The 16,882-nt window shown below is 42.9% G+C and overlaps 1 protein-coding gene across 2 annotated transcripts in view; it reads right to left on the bottom strand.

Moving 5' to 3' along the window:
* Positions 1 to 1,219: 1,219 nt before the first annotated feature.
* Positions 1,220 to 16,882, bottom strand: part of fam49al (family with sequence similarity 49 member A, like) — a gene marked incomplete at its 3' end in the record, with an annotated part of 33,372 nt that continues 17,709 nt past the window's right edge. For both annotated transcript variants that reach the window (XM_080734491.1, XM_080734490.1), the window contains exons 4-10: positions 11,559 to 11,695; positions 10,395 to 10,472; positions 6,843 to 6,959; positions 5,952 to 6,031; positions 3,804 to 3,930; positions 3,052 to 3,122; positions 1,220 to 1,283 (exon numbers count right to left, since the gene is read on the bottom strand). In XM_080734491.1, coding sequence (XP_080590617.1) covers positions 1,220 to 1,283; positions 3,052 to 3,122; positions 3,804 to 3,930; positions 5,952 to 6,031; positions 6,843 to 6,959; positions 10,395 to 10,472; positions 11,559 to 11,695 — 674 coding nt within the window. The remainder of the gene's footprint in view (positions 1,284 to 3,051; positions 3,123 to 3,803; positions 3,931 to 5,951; positions 6,032 to 6,842; positions 6,960 to 10,394; positions 10,473 to 11,558; positions 11,696 to 16,882) is intronic.

The following is a 16,882-nucleotide window of genomic DNA, read 5'->3' as shown; positions in this document are numbered from 1 at the left end:
TTGTCATGAAATAAAACGCATCCAACTCGACCGCCGCAGACACAACCCGGAAATAAGAATACTCAACAGCGGCGGTCGAGTTGGATGCGTTTTATTTCATGACAAAAATGGTGTATTTTACAGAGTGGGTGGGGTGTTGAGTAGAAATGCTCCGATTGCGATTTTTGGGGCCGATATCGATTACCGATCAACTGGAATCAGTATCTGCTGATACCGATATTTCTTCTTACAAAACATTGACATTGTCTATTAAGTATAAACATTAGGAGATTGCAGACTGAGGTCCTTTAGTATCCAATTCAACTTGTAGGAGTTGAAGCTGAGGTCCCACAGATAAATATTGTGAAAACAGCTGATCTAGCTTGTAGATCGGCAAAGCCGATACCGATCAAAGCCGATAGAGGCATTATCGGCCAATCGTGATCACTCACCGATCAATCGGCACATCTCTAGTGCTGAGAGGTTTAGACTTTCAACCACGAATAGACTTTCAACAACGCAAAACCACCTTTGTTTAGGTGAGTAGTGAAGTAGCCGGCCGCGTGTCAGAGCGTCAAGTGAGAACTGGCTGACGCTCTGGTGGACCGGAGCTACAGGCACCCTAACCACACCACTATCACGTCTATACAGCCTCCAGAACTGAACCTCTGCATGCCTCCACCAGGCTTGAGGAATTGGATTGGTTGAAAGAGGCTTTGTTAAAACCTCACCAGTTTGCTAAGTGGAGAGTCCGTGTTGCTTTCAAAGTGTGTGCAAAAATACCCGTCAAACTAACGTTGGGATGTGAACCTGTCCTTTTTTCCTCCTCCTCCTTTTAATACATGTGTTGTCTTTGATTCTGCGATATAGCTTCCTCTTATTTGTCTTTAGTACTACCTATGTTCATCTGGCGTCTGTGTTGCACTTTTCTTTAATATATATCTATACTTTATTCTCCTGGCTTTCGTCTTTATTTCTTTTTTTTCTATTTTATAAAATGAGAGACAGAATGATGGACAGCTGACAATATATATAATTATTTTCCTCTTTTTTTCATCATCAGGTCAAGTTGTGAACCTGCGCATCGTTTCTCGTTCGTTGTAAACAAACAGGTTTATTTATTTTTTTCTTTTCCAGCCGCTGGCGTTGGTTTCCTCCTTTTTGCTCCTCGGCCGCTCCTCCTTTCTGTGCCCTCTTTCCCTCCTCTCGCCCCACGTCGCCTCCTCTCTGCCGGAGGCTCTCATTGCAGGAGGGCCCTGATTTGTTTGGACGTGCTGTCATCGTTTAGATGCCGTGTCGTATACCTGGAAGAGGAGAGATTAAAACCCATTCAGAAAGGGTACACATTATTGTGTATCATTACTTTATGATTTAACTATTGAAAAATAGCAGATATACAAGCTCGCAGCGCGGCACCGAGTGCCGCGCTGCGAGTTCCAGGGACCACCCAGAAGCAAAATTTGAGTTACAAACGTTCGCTTTGAAAATACATATATTCAAAGATTTGCACACATTTTCACAACTTTTTCAAAAATAGCAGATCTGCTATTTTTCACTGGTTAAAGCATTCAATAATTCTAGGCCTAAATGGGTTAATACGTATGAGACGGGGGTCTTCAACGTTTTCAGGCCGAGGAGGACCCCGTTAGTTGACAGAGAGATGAAGCAGGGACCCCCTCAACCTTTTCAGAGATTCCATATCGTTTCATTGTTTGACAGCACGATCATCAGTGTATTTTGGATTCATGTCAGTTTGAGATATTTAACCACTTAAACCGTCAATACTTAATTAACTTGACCTTTCACTCTGTACTTTGTCTGCTCTTTTTCTCCTCTACACCAAACCTCTTTGCTGAAAATAGCCGATCTACAAGCCCACGACAACGCCTCGTAGATCTGCTATTTTTGGCTAAAGTTCTCTGAATATATTATTTTGGACGCAAGGGTTCAAGTGGTTGATACATAAAAAAGAGAAAGGAAGTTTCTATCACACAAAGATTTGGAGGACCCCCTTTAGTAACTCTGAGGACCCCCTAGGGGTCCCGGACCCCCTGTTGAAGACCCCTGGTATGAGAGATTATGCATGGAAACAGACAATCAGGTCCATTGAAATTAACCTGAAATATTTACTTACATAAAAGTATATGTTGACCAGGGGTGAAACGATCAATCGGATCATTTATTAATCAATTGGCATAAAATTAATTGAATACATTTTTTGTAATTGAATAATCTTTTTTGTGTATGTGTATCACAGCTTGCTAAAATTGGAATGTTTGATTTTGTTCCAAAAAGAGGAGAGAAAAAAAAGGGAAATTTGGTTCAATTCATTCAATTTCAACATGCTGGCCTACATGAATATACTGTTAATGAATTGAAATGATCTACAAAGTAGATTGAAAATCATTAGTTGCTGCCCAAGGTCGATCAACACTTTTCATATGTGCTAAAGGATGTGAAAACTAAAGGGTCATTTAACAATGTATTAATAATTATGTTCTCATTTTTCATTCTTTGCTCTCCATATTTTCCTTCTGTTACTATCTCTGATTAATTGATTGATTTGAATACTTTATTAGAAGTTTGCATAGGAAAAGGTACAGGACAGTACAGTTCACTGATATAAGGTAAACAACTAAAAGTATAAAGACCACAAGAAAGCTTTTGGGCTTTAAATTGGGGTCCCTTTAAATTGGGGTCCCTTTTTACTTAATTCATACGACATTAAATGACAGACAAAACAGTACCATGCAAAGATATCAGTTTCGAGCTGCAGCAACCTTTAAGTGACTTTTAAAAGCGGTTTTAAAGGAGGGTAGGGATTTACTCCTTTAAGACCGTCTGTATATTCCACATTTTTGCACCATAACAGGAGAGCAAATGTAACCCTTTGTTTGAGCCAAATCTGAGTTGGACGTGATTTGTGGAGCTGCCTCTGGTGTTGTAATTGTACAGCTCTCTATCTCTCTCTCTCACACACACACACACGCACACACACTCACTCACTCACGCACGCACGCACGCACGCACGCACGCACGCACGCACGCACGCACACACACACCCACCCCTACCTCAGTGCGTTGAGGAGTCCCTCCACACTGTTGGATGGTTGTTCTTTCAGCACCTTGATGCAGCCCTTCATCTGCAGGGTACAAAGATCAACACAGTGTTAGATATGCTGTCTTGTAGATCAGCTATTTTCTACACGTGACACCATTTTACGGAAAAGTATAAATCAGTCTATATAGGGAAAGGTCAACCGACAGACACGCCTCACCCACACACATTTAAACGTAATAATTAATGTCTTTGAATATTTCAAATCCTTCTAAGGTTTTTGGAAAAACCTACGTTTCTATGTCAAGTGGTGCTCAAACTTTTTTCATGTGATGGACCCCCAAAATGATATGTATTTGGCCACGGACCCCCATCTCAAAATATTTAGTTCCAGGAACCCAGGAAATGTTTGTTTAAAAAAAAAACATGTATTCAAAGATTTGCACACATTTTCACGACTTTTCAAAAATAGCTAAAGTTTTAAAATAATCAAGGCCCCTCCACCTTGGGCCCTAGTAACTCAGTCCCACCCCCCCCCCCCCCCCCCCCCCCCCTGTGACGCCCCTGTATATGTATAACTGTATATGTGCAAGCTCTCTATGTTTTTGTTGTTGTAGATCTTGTGTGTGTGTGTGTGTGTGTGTGTGTGTGTGTGTGTGTGTGTGTGTGTGTGTGTGTGTGTGTGTGTGTGTGTGTGTGTGTGTGTGTTGCGTGCGTGCGTGCGTGCGTCTGTGTGTGTGTGTGTGTGTGTGTTTGCAGCTCTTACATCGATTTTGGAGGTCTTGGCGAAAGCCCCCACAGGGTGGACGTGGTCGTAGAGGATGATGACGCCCACCATCACCCGCATGCAGAACAGCATGGTGTCTGTGTTAGTGAACCTACAGCGGTATTCCCTGTGACAGACACACAAAACACTGTGTTAGTGAACCTACAGCGGTATTCCCTGTGACATTCAGAACAGCATGGTGTCTGTGTTAGTGAACCTACAGCGGTATTCCCTGTGACATACAGAACAGCATGGTGTCTGTGTTAGTGAACCTACAGCGGTATTCCCTGTGACATTCAGAACAGCATGGTGTCTGTGTTAGTGAACCTACAGCGGTATTCCCTGTGACATTCAGAACAGCATGGTGTCTGTGTTAGTGAACCTACAGCGGTATTCCCTGTGACATACAGAACAGCATGGTGTCTGTGTTAGTGAACCTACAGCGGTATTCCCTGTGACATTCAGAACAGCATGGTGTCTGTGTTAGTGAACCTACAGCGGTATTCCCTGTGACATACAGAACAGCATGGTGTCTGTGTTAGTGAATCTACAGCGGTATTCCCTGTGACATACAGAACAGCATGGTGTCTGTGTTAGTGAACCTACAGCGGTATTCCCTGTGACATTCAGAACAGCATGGTGTCTGTGTTAGTGAACCTACAGCGGTATTCCCTGTGACATTCAGAACAGCATGGTGTCTGTGTTAGTGAACCTACAGCGGTATTCCCTGTGACATACAGAACAGCATGGTGTCTGTGTTAGTGAACCTACAGCGGTATTCCCTGTGACATTCAGAACAGCATGGTGTCTGTGTTAGTGAACCTACAGCGGTATTCCCTGTGACATACAGAACAGCATGGTGTCTGTGTTGGTGAACCTACAGCGGTATTCCCTGTGACAGACATACAGAACAGCATGGTGTCTTGTGTTAGTGAACCTACAGCGGTATTCCCTGTGACAGACATACAGAACAGCATGGTGTCTGTGTTAGTGAACCTACAGCGGTATTCCCTGTGACAGACATACAGAACAGCATGGTGTCTGTGTTAGTGAACCTACAGCGGTATTCCCTGTGACAGACATACAGAACAGCATGGTGTCTGTGTTAGTGAACCTACAGCGGTATTCCCTGTGACAGACATACAGAACAGCATGGTGTCTTGTGTTAGTGAACCTACAGCGGTATTCCCTGTGACAGACATACAGAACAGCATGGTGTCTGTGTTAGTGAACCTACAGCGGTATTCCCTGCCACATACAGAACAGCATGGTGTCTGTGTTAGTGAACCTACAGCGGTATTCCCTGTGACACACGCAAAAGGTACCATTTAAAAAAAGAAAAGGCTTAAAAAGTGCAGCTTGCACCTCGGACCGTCACAATTATTACATGATCGTCTGATCGCAATTATTTTGTTATAATTGTCATAATCATTTCCATGTTGAAAAATGTTAATACATTTTCGAAAATAGTGGAAATGGCAGATCTACAAGCTCACAACGCGCCATGTGACTTGCGACGCGTTGTGAGCTTGTAAGTATAAAGTTGTCAAATATGTCAGTAATTTCTTTGTACATTTAGGTTATGTGTCATATCTGCCATGTGCAACTTCAAAGCCTAAAAGCCAAACAGGAATGTAATTGTCAATGACAAAAACACAATTAAATCGTTAATCGCAATCATTTGAGTGACAATTAATCGTCATGTAAAATGTCATAATCGTGACAGCCCTAGTTGCACCTTTATCTCTGTTAGTCAATTTTTTAACTATCTGAGAAATGGATATAAATGTTCTGCCTTATCCGCGTAGACTGAGCCAATCGAGGACTGCGAGCATCTGAAGCACTTTGTAATCACTGTCCCAGGTCACTAACGACTCCTATATTCGATTTGAGGCAATTTAGTTATGCTAAATTAACGCTGAGATGAAGGGCAGAGGTGCACACTTGCTGTAACTCAAGCACTTATCATCAATCTATTGCCTCAAGTAGGCTACTCTGCTCTTACTTCACATCTCAATGGGACTAGTAATTGGAGTTGCTGGAGTTTCATGAGGTAGGGATGGTGAGGTAAAGGGGGATGGAACAGAGGATGGGTGAGGTAAAGGGGGGATGGAACAGAGTACCGGCAAACTAAAGGAAGACACTTACGGAGTCTCCAGCATGACGCGGCAGACACAGGCCATGGTGCTTAGACAGTCTGTTGTGTCCTCTATGGGCAATGTCTTATTCTGGAAAAGGAGATAAGAGCACACTGGTCAATAGAGAGAGAGTGTGTGTGTGTGTGTGTGTGTGTGTGTGTGTGTGTGTGTGTGAGAGAGAGAGAGAGAGAGAGAGAGAGAGAGAGAGAGAGAGAGAGAGCAATTTAGAGATACAAGTTTATCCACTAGCACACTAACAGCATTTAACCACAAGATGGAGACAAAGCACATGAGTAAAACATTTATTTGCACTTTTGCAACAAACAAAAACTAAACTAAAAACATGGCCAAGGCGGCAACTGAAGTTTTTTATCACTCGTCACTGTCTGGCCAAAACCTCTTAAACTCCATTTTTGAGGTTTTAGATGTTTTGGCATAAATCAGTGCTATTGAACACCCTTTACATCTGAGTGTTAAAATAATATTGAACCAATGAAAAGTAGTAAAAAGCCCTTGGGTCAAAACCTCCTAACTCCACTTGAGCTAATTTTCCTGAAAATTTACATTTTGGATTGAGAACTCTAAGGTTTCGGCCCGACAGCGGAGAAATGCATGTTCTGTCCAGAGTAGACGCATTGAAGAGAAGTCAGAAAATTATGCGCATTATTTAGCAGAAAAGGTGTTTAACCATATGAACCCTATAGCCTCTCCATTCTGTGCACGTCTTAATAGCTGAAAATAGACGATAGAAATAGCAGATCTCCAAGTTGGATCTTGTAGATGAGATATTTTCGCTATTTTGTATGCAACAAACTGTTACATACAGTAACAGTTTGTTGAAGTGTTGAAATGGTTAAAGAAAAAAGAGGGATGAGAGGTTTGGCGAGTAGGTTTGGTTTACCTCTGAAACAAATTTAGTGGTGGCGTTACTCAAAGTCTTCAGCATGGGCGTGGCTTCAGCGTAGAACAGAGACATCCGATTGGCCATCTCGTTGTTCACCTCATTCTCAGCTTCCAGCTGTGAACCAATCAAATCCTTTAGTTCACTGCTTCTCAACATGTGTTCTGGGGATCGCCCACCCTGTAGACAATATGCCTTCCGGTTGGTTCCAGATTTCTAGCGGAAGTGCTGCGTTTAACGGACGTTACGTCATGCGGTGCGGGTCTGTTTACATTCCCTAGCGAAAAAACTCAAATAGATTGTAGCTCTTAACTCGCTCTTAACTCTTTCTGTGCGAAAACCGAATAATCTCGGTTCTTTTTTCCATTCCAATACTAATTTTTTAATCTATTTCGCATACCCTGAGCTGCTAGTAGCGACGTGGGTGGTCCTGGCTCCTCCACCGCCTCCCAACGAGCCATTCTACTTGTCCCGATGATTTATTCCATTGAAAATGGTTTAGAAAAAAGTTTAGAGCCCCCCCAAAAAAACGCTGTTTCAGCAAGACGTATTAAGGATTACAAGAACCGACATTATTCAGTTCCTTTAGTAAAATGAATTAAATAATCGGAGGCATCAACGATAGCCCCGGTCTAATTTAGCATCCTAGCACAAGGCCGCGATTCTGTTATCACGGCCCGTAATGGGAAGAAAAGGCCGCAGCACGCCGCCCACTCCAATAGAAAAACACATCTTTACAGCGGATTTTCTCCGGATTGTGTTCCGAGGCCAGCAGACAAGTTATTTTGGCGGCTGAATAACTTTAGATCGCTCTTCTAAAAAATGATATAGTCGATTGCTAACTGATAGCTAACTTCCTCCGGCTCGCTAGCATAGCACTCATTCGAGTGAAAAGCCAAGCCAGTTCAGGCTGGCGACCCGGATGTGATAGTGAATGCCTACGGGAGAATGGCTGGCACTCTAGCGGCACCTAGCGGCGCCCGGCAGCTATTGAGTTAATAGGTGTAACATTGCTTGAATCAATGTTTTAGTTTATATATTGTTTATTGCGAGCGCAACCGACGGAGCAGGAGACGTAGACCAGATTTTTTCGTGCAGGGAATACGTTTGCAGGAACACCGCACTGTGAAACAAATACAGCTTCCAGGAAAATTCAGCCCCACGGTTTCTGCCTTTTATTGTCACCAGGCTTTTCTCTTCGCAGATGAGTAAGCCTGGCTACGCGAGGCTAGGGATAGCCTGGAAACCAGACAACGCTACCATTGCAACAAACAAACAGAGCCTTGCATAGAGAGTTCTGCCAACGCAGGGTCAGAAACAGCACCGGTCATGTTGTTCATTGTACGCCAGAAATGTCACTTTTTACCCATAGATTCCGATGCATTCTGTAAACTTCCGGTTCAGCGCTTTGTCACTATTCGCCGATAGATGTGTATGTAGAACAGGGGTTTTCAAAGTGGGTGACGGGGCACCCTGGGGTGGCGGGGCACCCTGGGGTGACGCGACGGCAGTCCAGGGGTGCCGCGAGATCATTTGATAATATTTGGAATTTATTAGACACTTGAAAAAATATTTAGTATCATTTTAAACTTGAAGTTAAAAGTTCAGTTCTAACCAAAATGGCTATTATCTCAACGTTTTCCTCGCAACATAATCATTAAAATATCGTCACTGTCAGGCAGAAACCTCTGTCGCACAAAACTAGTGAAAACAGCCGGTCTACAAGCACACAACGCCTCGCGATGCGAGGCGTTGTGTGCTTGTAGATCTGCTGTTTTCACTAGCTTAGTACATTTTATAGATGATAAATACAAAACAAACGGTTTTGGACATACAAGGTTTCCACCCGACAAAGTTGCGTCAGACGGTCATGAACCAAGGAGGAATCCAGGGAAATAATATGTTGAATGTACGACCTTCGTACGGTCCAAGAGTTATAGGCCAAAACGTGAAGTGGACTGCTGTCACACCACCACGAGAAGATTTACAAATGTTGGAATGGAGGTTCTTCCTTGGCTTAATGAGAATGTGCGTGCGAAGTTTCTCAGAAATCTGGCGCTGCATTGATGATGTGTGGCATTTGGTGCAAAACTGGCGGCCGATTTGAAAAACAATTGGGTGGAAAATGCCTCATGATTTAAGACATTTTCTTCAATATGATTTGCGTGATGTTTGGACAAAATCTGTAGGTAATAATATAAAGAAATATGTTGACCTGGTGTCTCTATAACAGGCCGATGTGAAAGATTTGGGGCAGAGGTTCTGCTCTGGCCTCCAGAAAGTGCGTGGGTAATGTTCATTGAAAATAATGTGGGCGGCTGTTTTGACGCGTGCCGTCCATAGCCGGTGTGTGTCCCCTTAACGGTGCCGGAGATTAGCTGTACACACACAGACAGACGGACGGGGGTCGAGACTGTTTTAGCCCCTGTCCGTCCAGGGAGACAAATAAATATTTTACAGTGTAGATTGGGATCGCAGAAAAAACCTGAACCAATCTGAATAGTAGAGTATGTTAATACAATACAGCTAACACATGTGCAGTGTTTGTTTGATACTTTTCCATTGAGAAATGTCCACTCTAGTGTTGGGTAGCCGAGATCTACTAGTTTTATGTCTATGAAGTACATTTGAAATAGACTGCACTGGCAATTACCTATCTGTGCCAGGCGAGGGAGACAATGTACATAAAAGTGATCGTGGCTTTAAAAAAAGCATAGTACACTCCTTGCTGACAGGTGCCGCCCCAGCCCCTAGGATTGTGTGCAGTGACAATTTTCATCCTCCCTGTCCATCTTCCCTCCCCCAAACACGGTTTGTGTTTGTGTTTATTTGGATTTGCCTCTATATTTGCAACATACTGTATACACACAAAGCACTGTAGTTTGACTTTGAATCCAACCGCAATTAGGCTAAAGGTCTTCAATTGCACTTCAGCATAGAGGTCTTTGGGTGGGTCCGAGATCCGGTCTGAGCAGGGTACCGGGTCCATTCACAAGCAGTGACCTCGGTGCCGGGTCGGAGCCACTACCGTATGCCCCGGGTTCCAGTTCTCTGACCGTAAGATAGGCGGTTCCATTGATACCAGAATGGACTCAGCGATTGGCTGTTACATCTGTCAATCATCTGTTACTACATCTGTCAAGCCGGGTCCATTTGGGTCCGGCTCCATTTTCCCCGGGTCCATTTGGGTTAGGGTAGGTAAAATTGGACCTGTGAAGACCTCTACTTCAGCACCATAGCACTTTAGCGAGTGTGGTTGCTGTATAACCACACTATTGTTTGAGTCCGTTTTCTGTAGACTTTTATTCCAGTAAACCTGTTTTCAGTTAAACTCTTCTGTGAGTTTTGTGACCTTCTCTGTAACCCCGCAAATTCATTTCCCGGCGGATTCCCCACGACTCACATCAGTGCAATTTCCCAGAACTGCATCTTAAAGTTTGTAAAGGTTTCTGGTTGTGATGTACGTTCTTTGTCTCTTTTTACATGTGTTTATAACATGGTTGCATACAGCTGCCATGAACGTAAACATGGACTGAGTGTCAACGGCCTTACCTGCTGGTTGTTCAGCCTGTTCCTACTTATAGTCCTCCTGTAGTAGCTGAAGTCATTCTGAATGGCTGGGTTTGTCATCTAGAGAGAGAGAGGGGGGGGGGGGGGGGGGGGGTGATGACATGCTTAATAAGAAGTTATGGTCACTGTCGGGCAGAGACCTTGCATCTCCATGGTTCAACTTTGTTTGGTTCCTGTAAATGAATGCCTGCCTTGTACAGTGTCACAAAACAGTAGAAGAAATAGCCGATCTGCACGCCGAGCTTGGAGATCTGCTATTTCTGCCATTTTTATTTTCTTAAAGAGGTGGTGCCATAGTTTTGTACGTTTTCTGTTTTGTATGTGTCTATGGAGTTAACATTGCTCTAATAGACCCCCCAGGTGTGGTTATAATATGCAAATATGTCTTCCATGTGTAGTTTTGGTTACTTCCTGGAGGCTGAATGCCTCCCATTTGAAATACACTGATTTAATGACACCATAAAATCATCAACTCCCCTTTTTAACACTTTCTGTACACTTTCGTGGAAAAAAAGATCTTCCTCCAAGTATAATCATAAAGCCTGATTACTGATGCAAGAACAATAACTTCTATTACAGCAATAACTTCTATTAAAGTACGCAAACTTTCTAGGAAGAGAAAGGCTGTGGTTTATATTGGCATGGAATCCCCATGTCATTACGTCGGTTTATGAACTTTCCACAGCCCGCCGTGTGCCATCTTATTATAATGAGCGCTAGTGAGGACCAATTAAATGAAGATAAGGTTGAAAATGGGTGAGGTGTAGCCTGGGTGCCAGCCTGCTATGCTACGTTCCGTGGATTGGTTTTGTCACTTTGCTTCTCAGTCTGGCAAGCCCTCCATTTGACTCCTATTTCCAAAAGTCACCTGTTATGTAGGCGACGTTGTTGCTGATTGGATGTTGTTCCAACGAATCAGAGTAGGGTTAGGGTAGCTAATGAAATAGCCATAAAATCGTAACAATTCAATGAACACTTACAAGTAGGCCTGTGGTTGTAAAATGGTTCTATATGCTCCTGTAGAACCCCCGAGTATGTATGCAATCACTCTAGTTTTAGTAAAACATGTTTTAATAAAGATCGCATAGAGAAGAACTGCATTACCCATACGGCCAAGAATGTACATCCGGTCACGTCGATGCTCACCTTCAGTTCGTCGAAGCTGAGCGTGAAATGGAGGATCTCGGCGAACTGTTTGGCCAGCGCCTGCTCTCTCTCAAGGTGCTGCATGGGGGCGTATGGCGGGCTCGTCAGCGCCTCCAACAGGCTGCGCAGGGCATTCTCTGCATACACACATACAAAGGTATTAGCAAGTTCCAACATCTACTGTATATCTCATGTACTCATACTGCAATGGACACCGTCAAATCCTCAGTGTTCATTCATCCACTTTGAACTCTTGAAACTTTACAAATGGAACCAAATGGTCCCTGGCTTGATTCCATTTGCTTAGTTTGTTTAAATACTCAGAAATGATGCTTATCAAGCTATATTTTACACATAGGTCTACTGTAAGATGGGAGGGAACTAATGTTTCTTTAAGGCTGTGAGTCCAAATCATTATTTCCCTGCTGAAAACACAATGCGCTGCCTAAAAAACGCTTCCAAATGCTCAAGTTGAAAACATTTAAACTCTGGGTAAGCAGATGAAGATAAGACACGGTAAAATGCCTCACACGTCGCGAACACACACTGCAGGATAACCTCCTCGTGCCACTGGTGTTTCCAGCACAGCGTAATTAAGCAGCACTCATATTAGGAAAAATAAAAGTTGGCCGACACAAACACAAACATATTTTTTACAACATCTGCTACAGAAAATCTAAGACCGCCTTTCCGAAGCACAGAATGGTGCCAATTTGTATTATCCGAAAAGAAGTTTGGGCTTCGGAAGAAGTATGTATGACGACCTCAAAAGCTACGTCACATCACAGGACATAACTCAACACAACATGTATGGCTGGGACGTGCAGAGAATGTAGGGGCTGAAATTTCTAAAAGGGCCTTTTGGTGAAAATATCTAAATTAGCCGACTAGTCGGCTCTTTTTGGTGCGTGCCGTGATACCACACTGAACTAAGCATAATCAAGTCTGTAATCAGCCACTTCAAAGTCAATACTGGAGATGTGGCGTAACAGCATGGATTTCTACACAGAGAGGGCTATTCTTTCAACATAAGATGCTGCATTCAAGTTCAGGAGAGTTTGGACAAGGCAATTCTCTTGAACGCTGCCTTCAGGTATGGCATGGAAAGAGGGGCATTTGCATTTCTTTCACCATAGTAAAAAATGCATTCATGTTCTGGAGAGGGCACTTTTTACAGGCAGAAAAGCCCCCTTTGATGTGTGCACATGCTTGATGTATGGTCGTACTGCCTGATTATGGATCCCACTGGAGAAGATGGATGGAAACGGTACATAGCGCTCGTTTTCACGAGCGTCGGCAGGTTAGCTACTCACCAGCGTCGGCAGGTTAGCATTTCACCAGGTTAGCATTCACCAGCGTTAGTTTTACTGAGGTTAAGGTTAGTTTTAGAGTTAGAGTTAGAGTTAGGGTTAAGGTTAGGTTAGGTTTAGGTTTTGGTGCACCTCTGCCGCGGCCCAAGTGACTGCAATGGAGCGCTCCCTACATCCGGTTCAGCCAATCACAGGCTTCAAAAATGAGTCCGGGGCGTGGTTATCCTACTTTCCCAGTGGGATCCATAATCACACGGTAGTACCAGTCAACACTGTGTGTATTTGGAAAGCCTATGCTTTGACGTGACCTGACGTAACAACAGTGACCACGCGTGCCCTCTTTTTCACATACGTGTGCCACGCTGTCTTTGAACCCCTGACCGTGTGGAGACCGTGCAGTCAGCGTAGTAAAACGCCTCGGCACCAAAGTCTCCCGAGGACCCATCTCTTCCTCGGCATTAAAAATGCAACAGGGAGCCTTCTATAAATACAGCGCTGATGCGTTTCATCTAAAGGGCCCGGGCAGAAGCCCCCCGCTCCGCCAACTCTCCCTCCCGCTGTCTGGCCCTTCAGCGAGCATAGAGCTGTGGATACCAGACGCTGACGCGCCGGTGTTCTCCCCACACACGCAGAGCCGTGACCGCTGCAGGGCATTCACCAATAGTGATTTTTAGTATTCGAATTATTCAACCTCAAAGTATTCGAATAGTCGAATATTCGACAGGACTGGCCAAATTGTCAAATATTAAGTAAGCAAGAGGCGAACATTGTGAAAATAGCCGATCTACATGCTCACAACGCGAGGCGTTGTGAGCATGTAGATCGGCTATTTTCACAATATTTATCTGTGGAACCAAGTCACATTAAATGTAATACCTACAATTCCAAGTGCTTGTCAGGGTGGGGGTCCTCAGTTCAAATATGTTTATTTTGGGGGTCACGGCCTAAAAAGGTTTGAGAAGCCCTGGTATAGAGCATTAACAAATTCATCCACCAACTGACAACTGACAACTCATTCTTATGACTTCCTATCTAGCCAAGCTTTATAAACTATATATTTTTTAAAGAGAAAACAATAAAAATTAAAATAAGCGAATATTCGACTTCGGTGAACAACTTCGAATAGTGACTTTGATATTCGAACATTCGAATATTTGGTGAATGCCCATGACCGCTGCATAGCCCAGACGGGCTGAACGTCGGAAATACGGGTACCCGTGTAGGCGTGTAATCGAAGCAAGTGATTTTAATTAGTTATAAGAAATGATCGATTTGAATGAAATCATCGCTTTCACAAAATGGCAAATCAACAACAACCTCACAATGCGCTGCAGATTGTAGATATAGGCAGAGGTGGAAAATTTACTCCAATGTTTTACTTAAGTAAAAGTATCAATACTGCAATGTAGAAGTACTCTGTTACAAGTAAAATGCCTGTGTTCAAATGTTACTTGAGTAAAAGTACAAAAGTATTGGCATCAAAATATAGTTGAAGTAGCAAAAGTAAAAGTACTAAAATGTTTGAAAATATCTGATCTACAAGCTCACAACGCGTCACATTTCCTATTTATAAAATAGGGCTACAAGTGATTTGTGTAAGTTTTATCATATTATAATTGATATCTGTAAAGTAACTAGTAACTAAAGTTTTCAAATATTTGTAGTGGAGTAAAAGTACAATATTTGGATCGGAGATGTAATGGAGTAGAAGTAAAAGTATTGGAAATACTCAAGTAAAGTACAAATACCTCAAAAGTGTACTTAAGAAGAGTACTTAAGTAAAAGTACTTAGTTACTTTGCAACACTGTAGATAGGTTATTTTAGTATATTGTTGCGTGACACCATTGTACGAGGAAGTATAACATAGTGGCTAATCAGACTAATCAATTGTGTTGATTATTTGAAAACAATAAAACGTATCCAGAAAAACCCACTTCTCAATTTCATAAATCAAAGGAGTAATTATCGATTGGTGCAGCTCTAAATAATACATGCCAGTTTTTCTTTCTGATGCTGATTGCCATTCCACCCAAGTCTTATCTAAATCAAGGCATTGAGATGTGTGCTTGTTCTAGGAGGTGTGGGTCTAGTTTGGGAGAGCCTGCAGTGCATTGGGAAAAGATACAAGGATGTGTTCTCTGTTTTCCCCCCCCCCCCCGTTCCAGTCGTCACAGAGGCACAGAGGCAGTGGCGTCAGTTCAGAAAAAGGTATGGCAACATGACTGGTGTCTTGCACGCGCACCTTCGCGCGCGTGCAAGACACCAGTCATGTTGCCATACCTTAGCAACAGACATGATACATTTATTTTAAGAAGTACATTTTATTTTTTCCCCGTTTCTACCGTTTCTTGGACTGGATATGGCAGCCTGGAACGGTTTGTGCAGCCAAACTTGGCATGTTAGTAAACGTGCCACACAATTAACATTAATGCATTGCACCTGTGCAGCTGACCTGCGGAACCTGGGAATATACCATCTTGTCAAGATGGGAGAATACAAGTGTGGAGAATATAATTATAATACCTTGTTAAAGTGATCATTTTGTTAAATTTAGCAGTTGTAGAAAGACAAAGAGACATTCATGGATTTATATTTAAAAGTAAAAGTAACGTTTATTTTCCCCCCTTGGCCCAGGGTATGGCAGCCGCATACCCCTGCCATACCCAATTGACGCCCCTGCACAGAGGCGTCATGTGATCAGATCGGTTTCTCTGGGCTGATAGGGAAGGAAGGGGGGGTTTAAGCCGATGTCAACAAGAGGTAATAATGTTTAGAGTGCAGGCATGAATCATTGATGCATCAGCATTAATTATTAGTTGGGTAGCTTGTTATCACTGTGGTTGCAGGGGTGTCAATTGGGTATGGCAGGGGTATGCAGCTGCCATACCCTAGGTCCAGGGGGAAAATAAAAGTTACTTTTAGTTATAAATCCATGAATGTCTCTTTGTCTATCTGTTCTGGGTATTATGTTTTTAAATTACAGTAAAATAACTAGGCCTACAAAATTTTACAAAATGGTCACTTTAACAAGGTATTTTAATTATATTCCTCCACACTTTTATTCTCCCCATCTTGACAAAATGGTATATTCCCAGGTTCCGCAGGTCAGCTGCACAGGTGGTGCAATGCATTATTGTTAATTGTGGCACGTTTACTAACATGCCAAGTTTAGCTGCACTTGAACAACCGTTCCAGGCTGCCATATCCAGCCCAAGAAACCGTAGAAACAGGAGAAAAAATAAAATGGTACTTCTTAAAATAAATATATCATGCCTGTTGCTATGGTTTGGCAACATGACTGGTGTCTTGCACGCACGCCTTCGCGCGCGTGCAAGACACCAGTCATGTTGCCATACCTTAGCTTTTTCTGAACTGACGCCACTGTGTGTTGGGTGACCAGATGAGGCAGAAGGAGGTATTATTATTACACTATGGATCAATGTCTGGTCCGGGGGTCCCATCGGGGGGTTCAAATGGACCCTCATGGGTCTGTAACCATTATTATTTTTTTTTATCTTTGGGACCCCCAATCTACACTGTAAGATTATCAGTGTTAGTTTAACTCTGACGGCGTACAAATGGATCCACAAATGTATCCATTTGCACCCTCTGAGGTACAGACCCCGTAAAGGTCCATTTGTACCCCCGTGACCCCAGGGTTTTTGGGAGGCGGTTAGGGGTCCCCTGAAGCCGATGCTTGAGAAACGGTGTGTCTAGGGCTGTCACGATCATGACATTTTACATGGCGAATATGGTAGATATGAAACATAACCTAAATATACAAATAAATGACCGACATAACTTTACACTTTAAAAAGAACGTTCATAGTGGAAATAACCGATCTACAAGCTCACAACGCGTGAGCTTGTACATCTGCTATTTCCAATATTTTTTTTTAATGTTTTAACATATATGAACATTTTTCAACATGGAAACGATTATGACGATTATGACAAAATAATTGCGATTATGTCAAATAATTGCGACTAATTATGTAATAATTGTGACAGTC

The sequence above is a fragment of the Nannobrachium achirus genome (assembly GCF_963921795.1).
Source record: "Nannobrachium achirus genome assembly, chromosome: 10".
NCBI lineage: Eukaryota > Metazoa > Chordata > Actinopteri > Myctophiformes > Myctophidae > Nannobrachium > Nannobrachium achirus.
The sequence above is the reverse complement of the archived record's forward strand: the minus strand, read 5'-3'. Positions and strand labels throughout refer to the sequence as shown.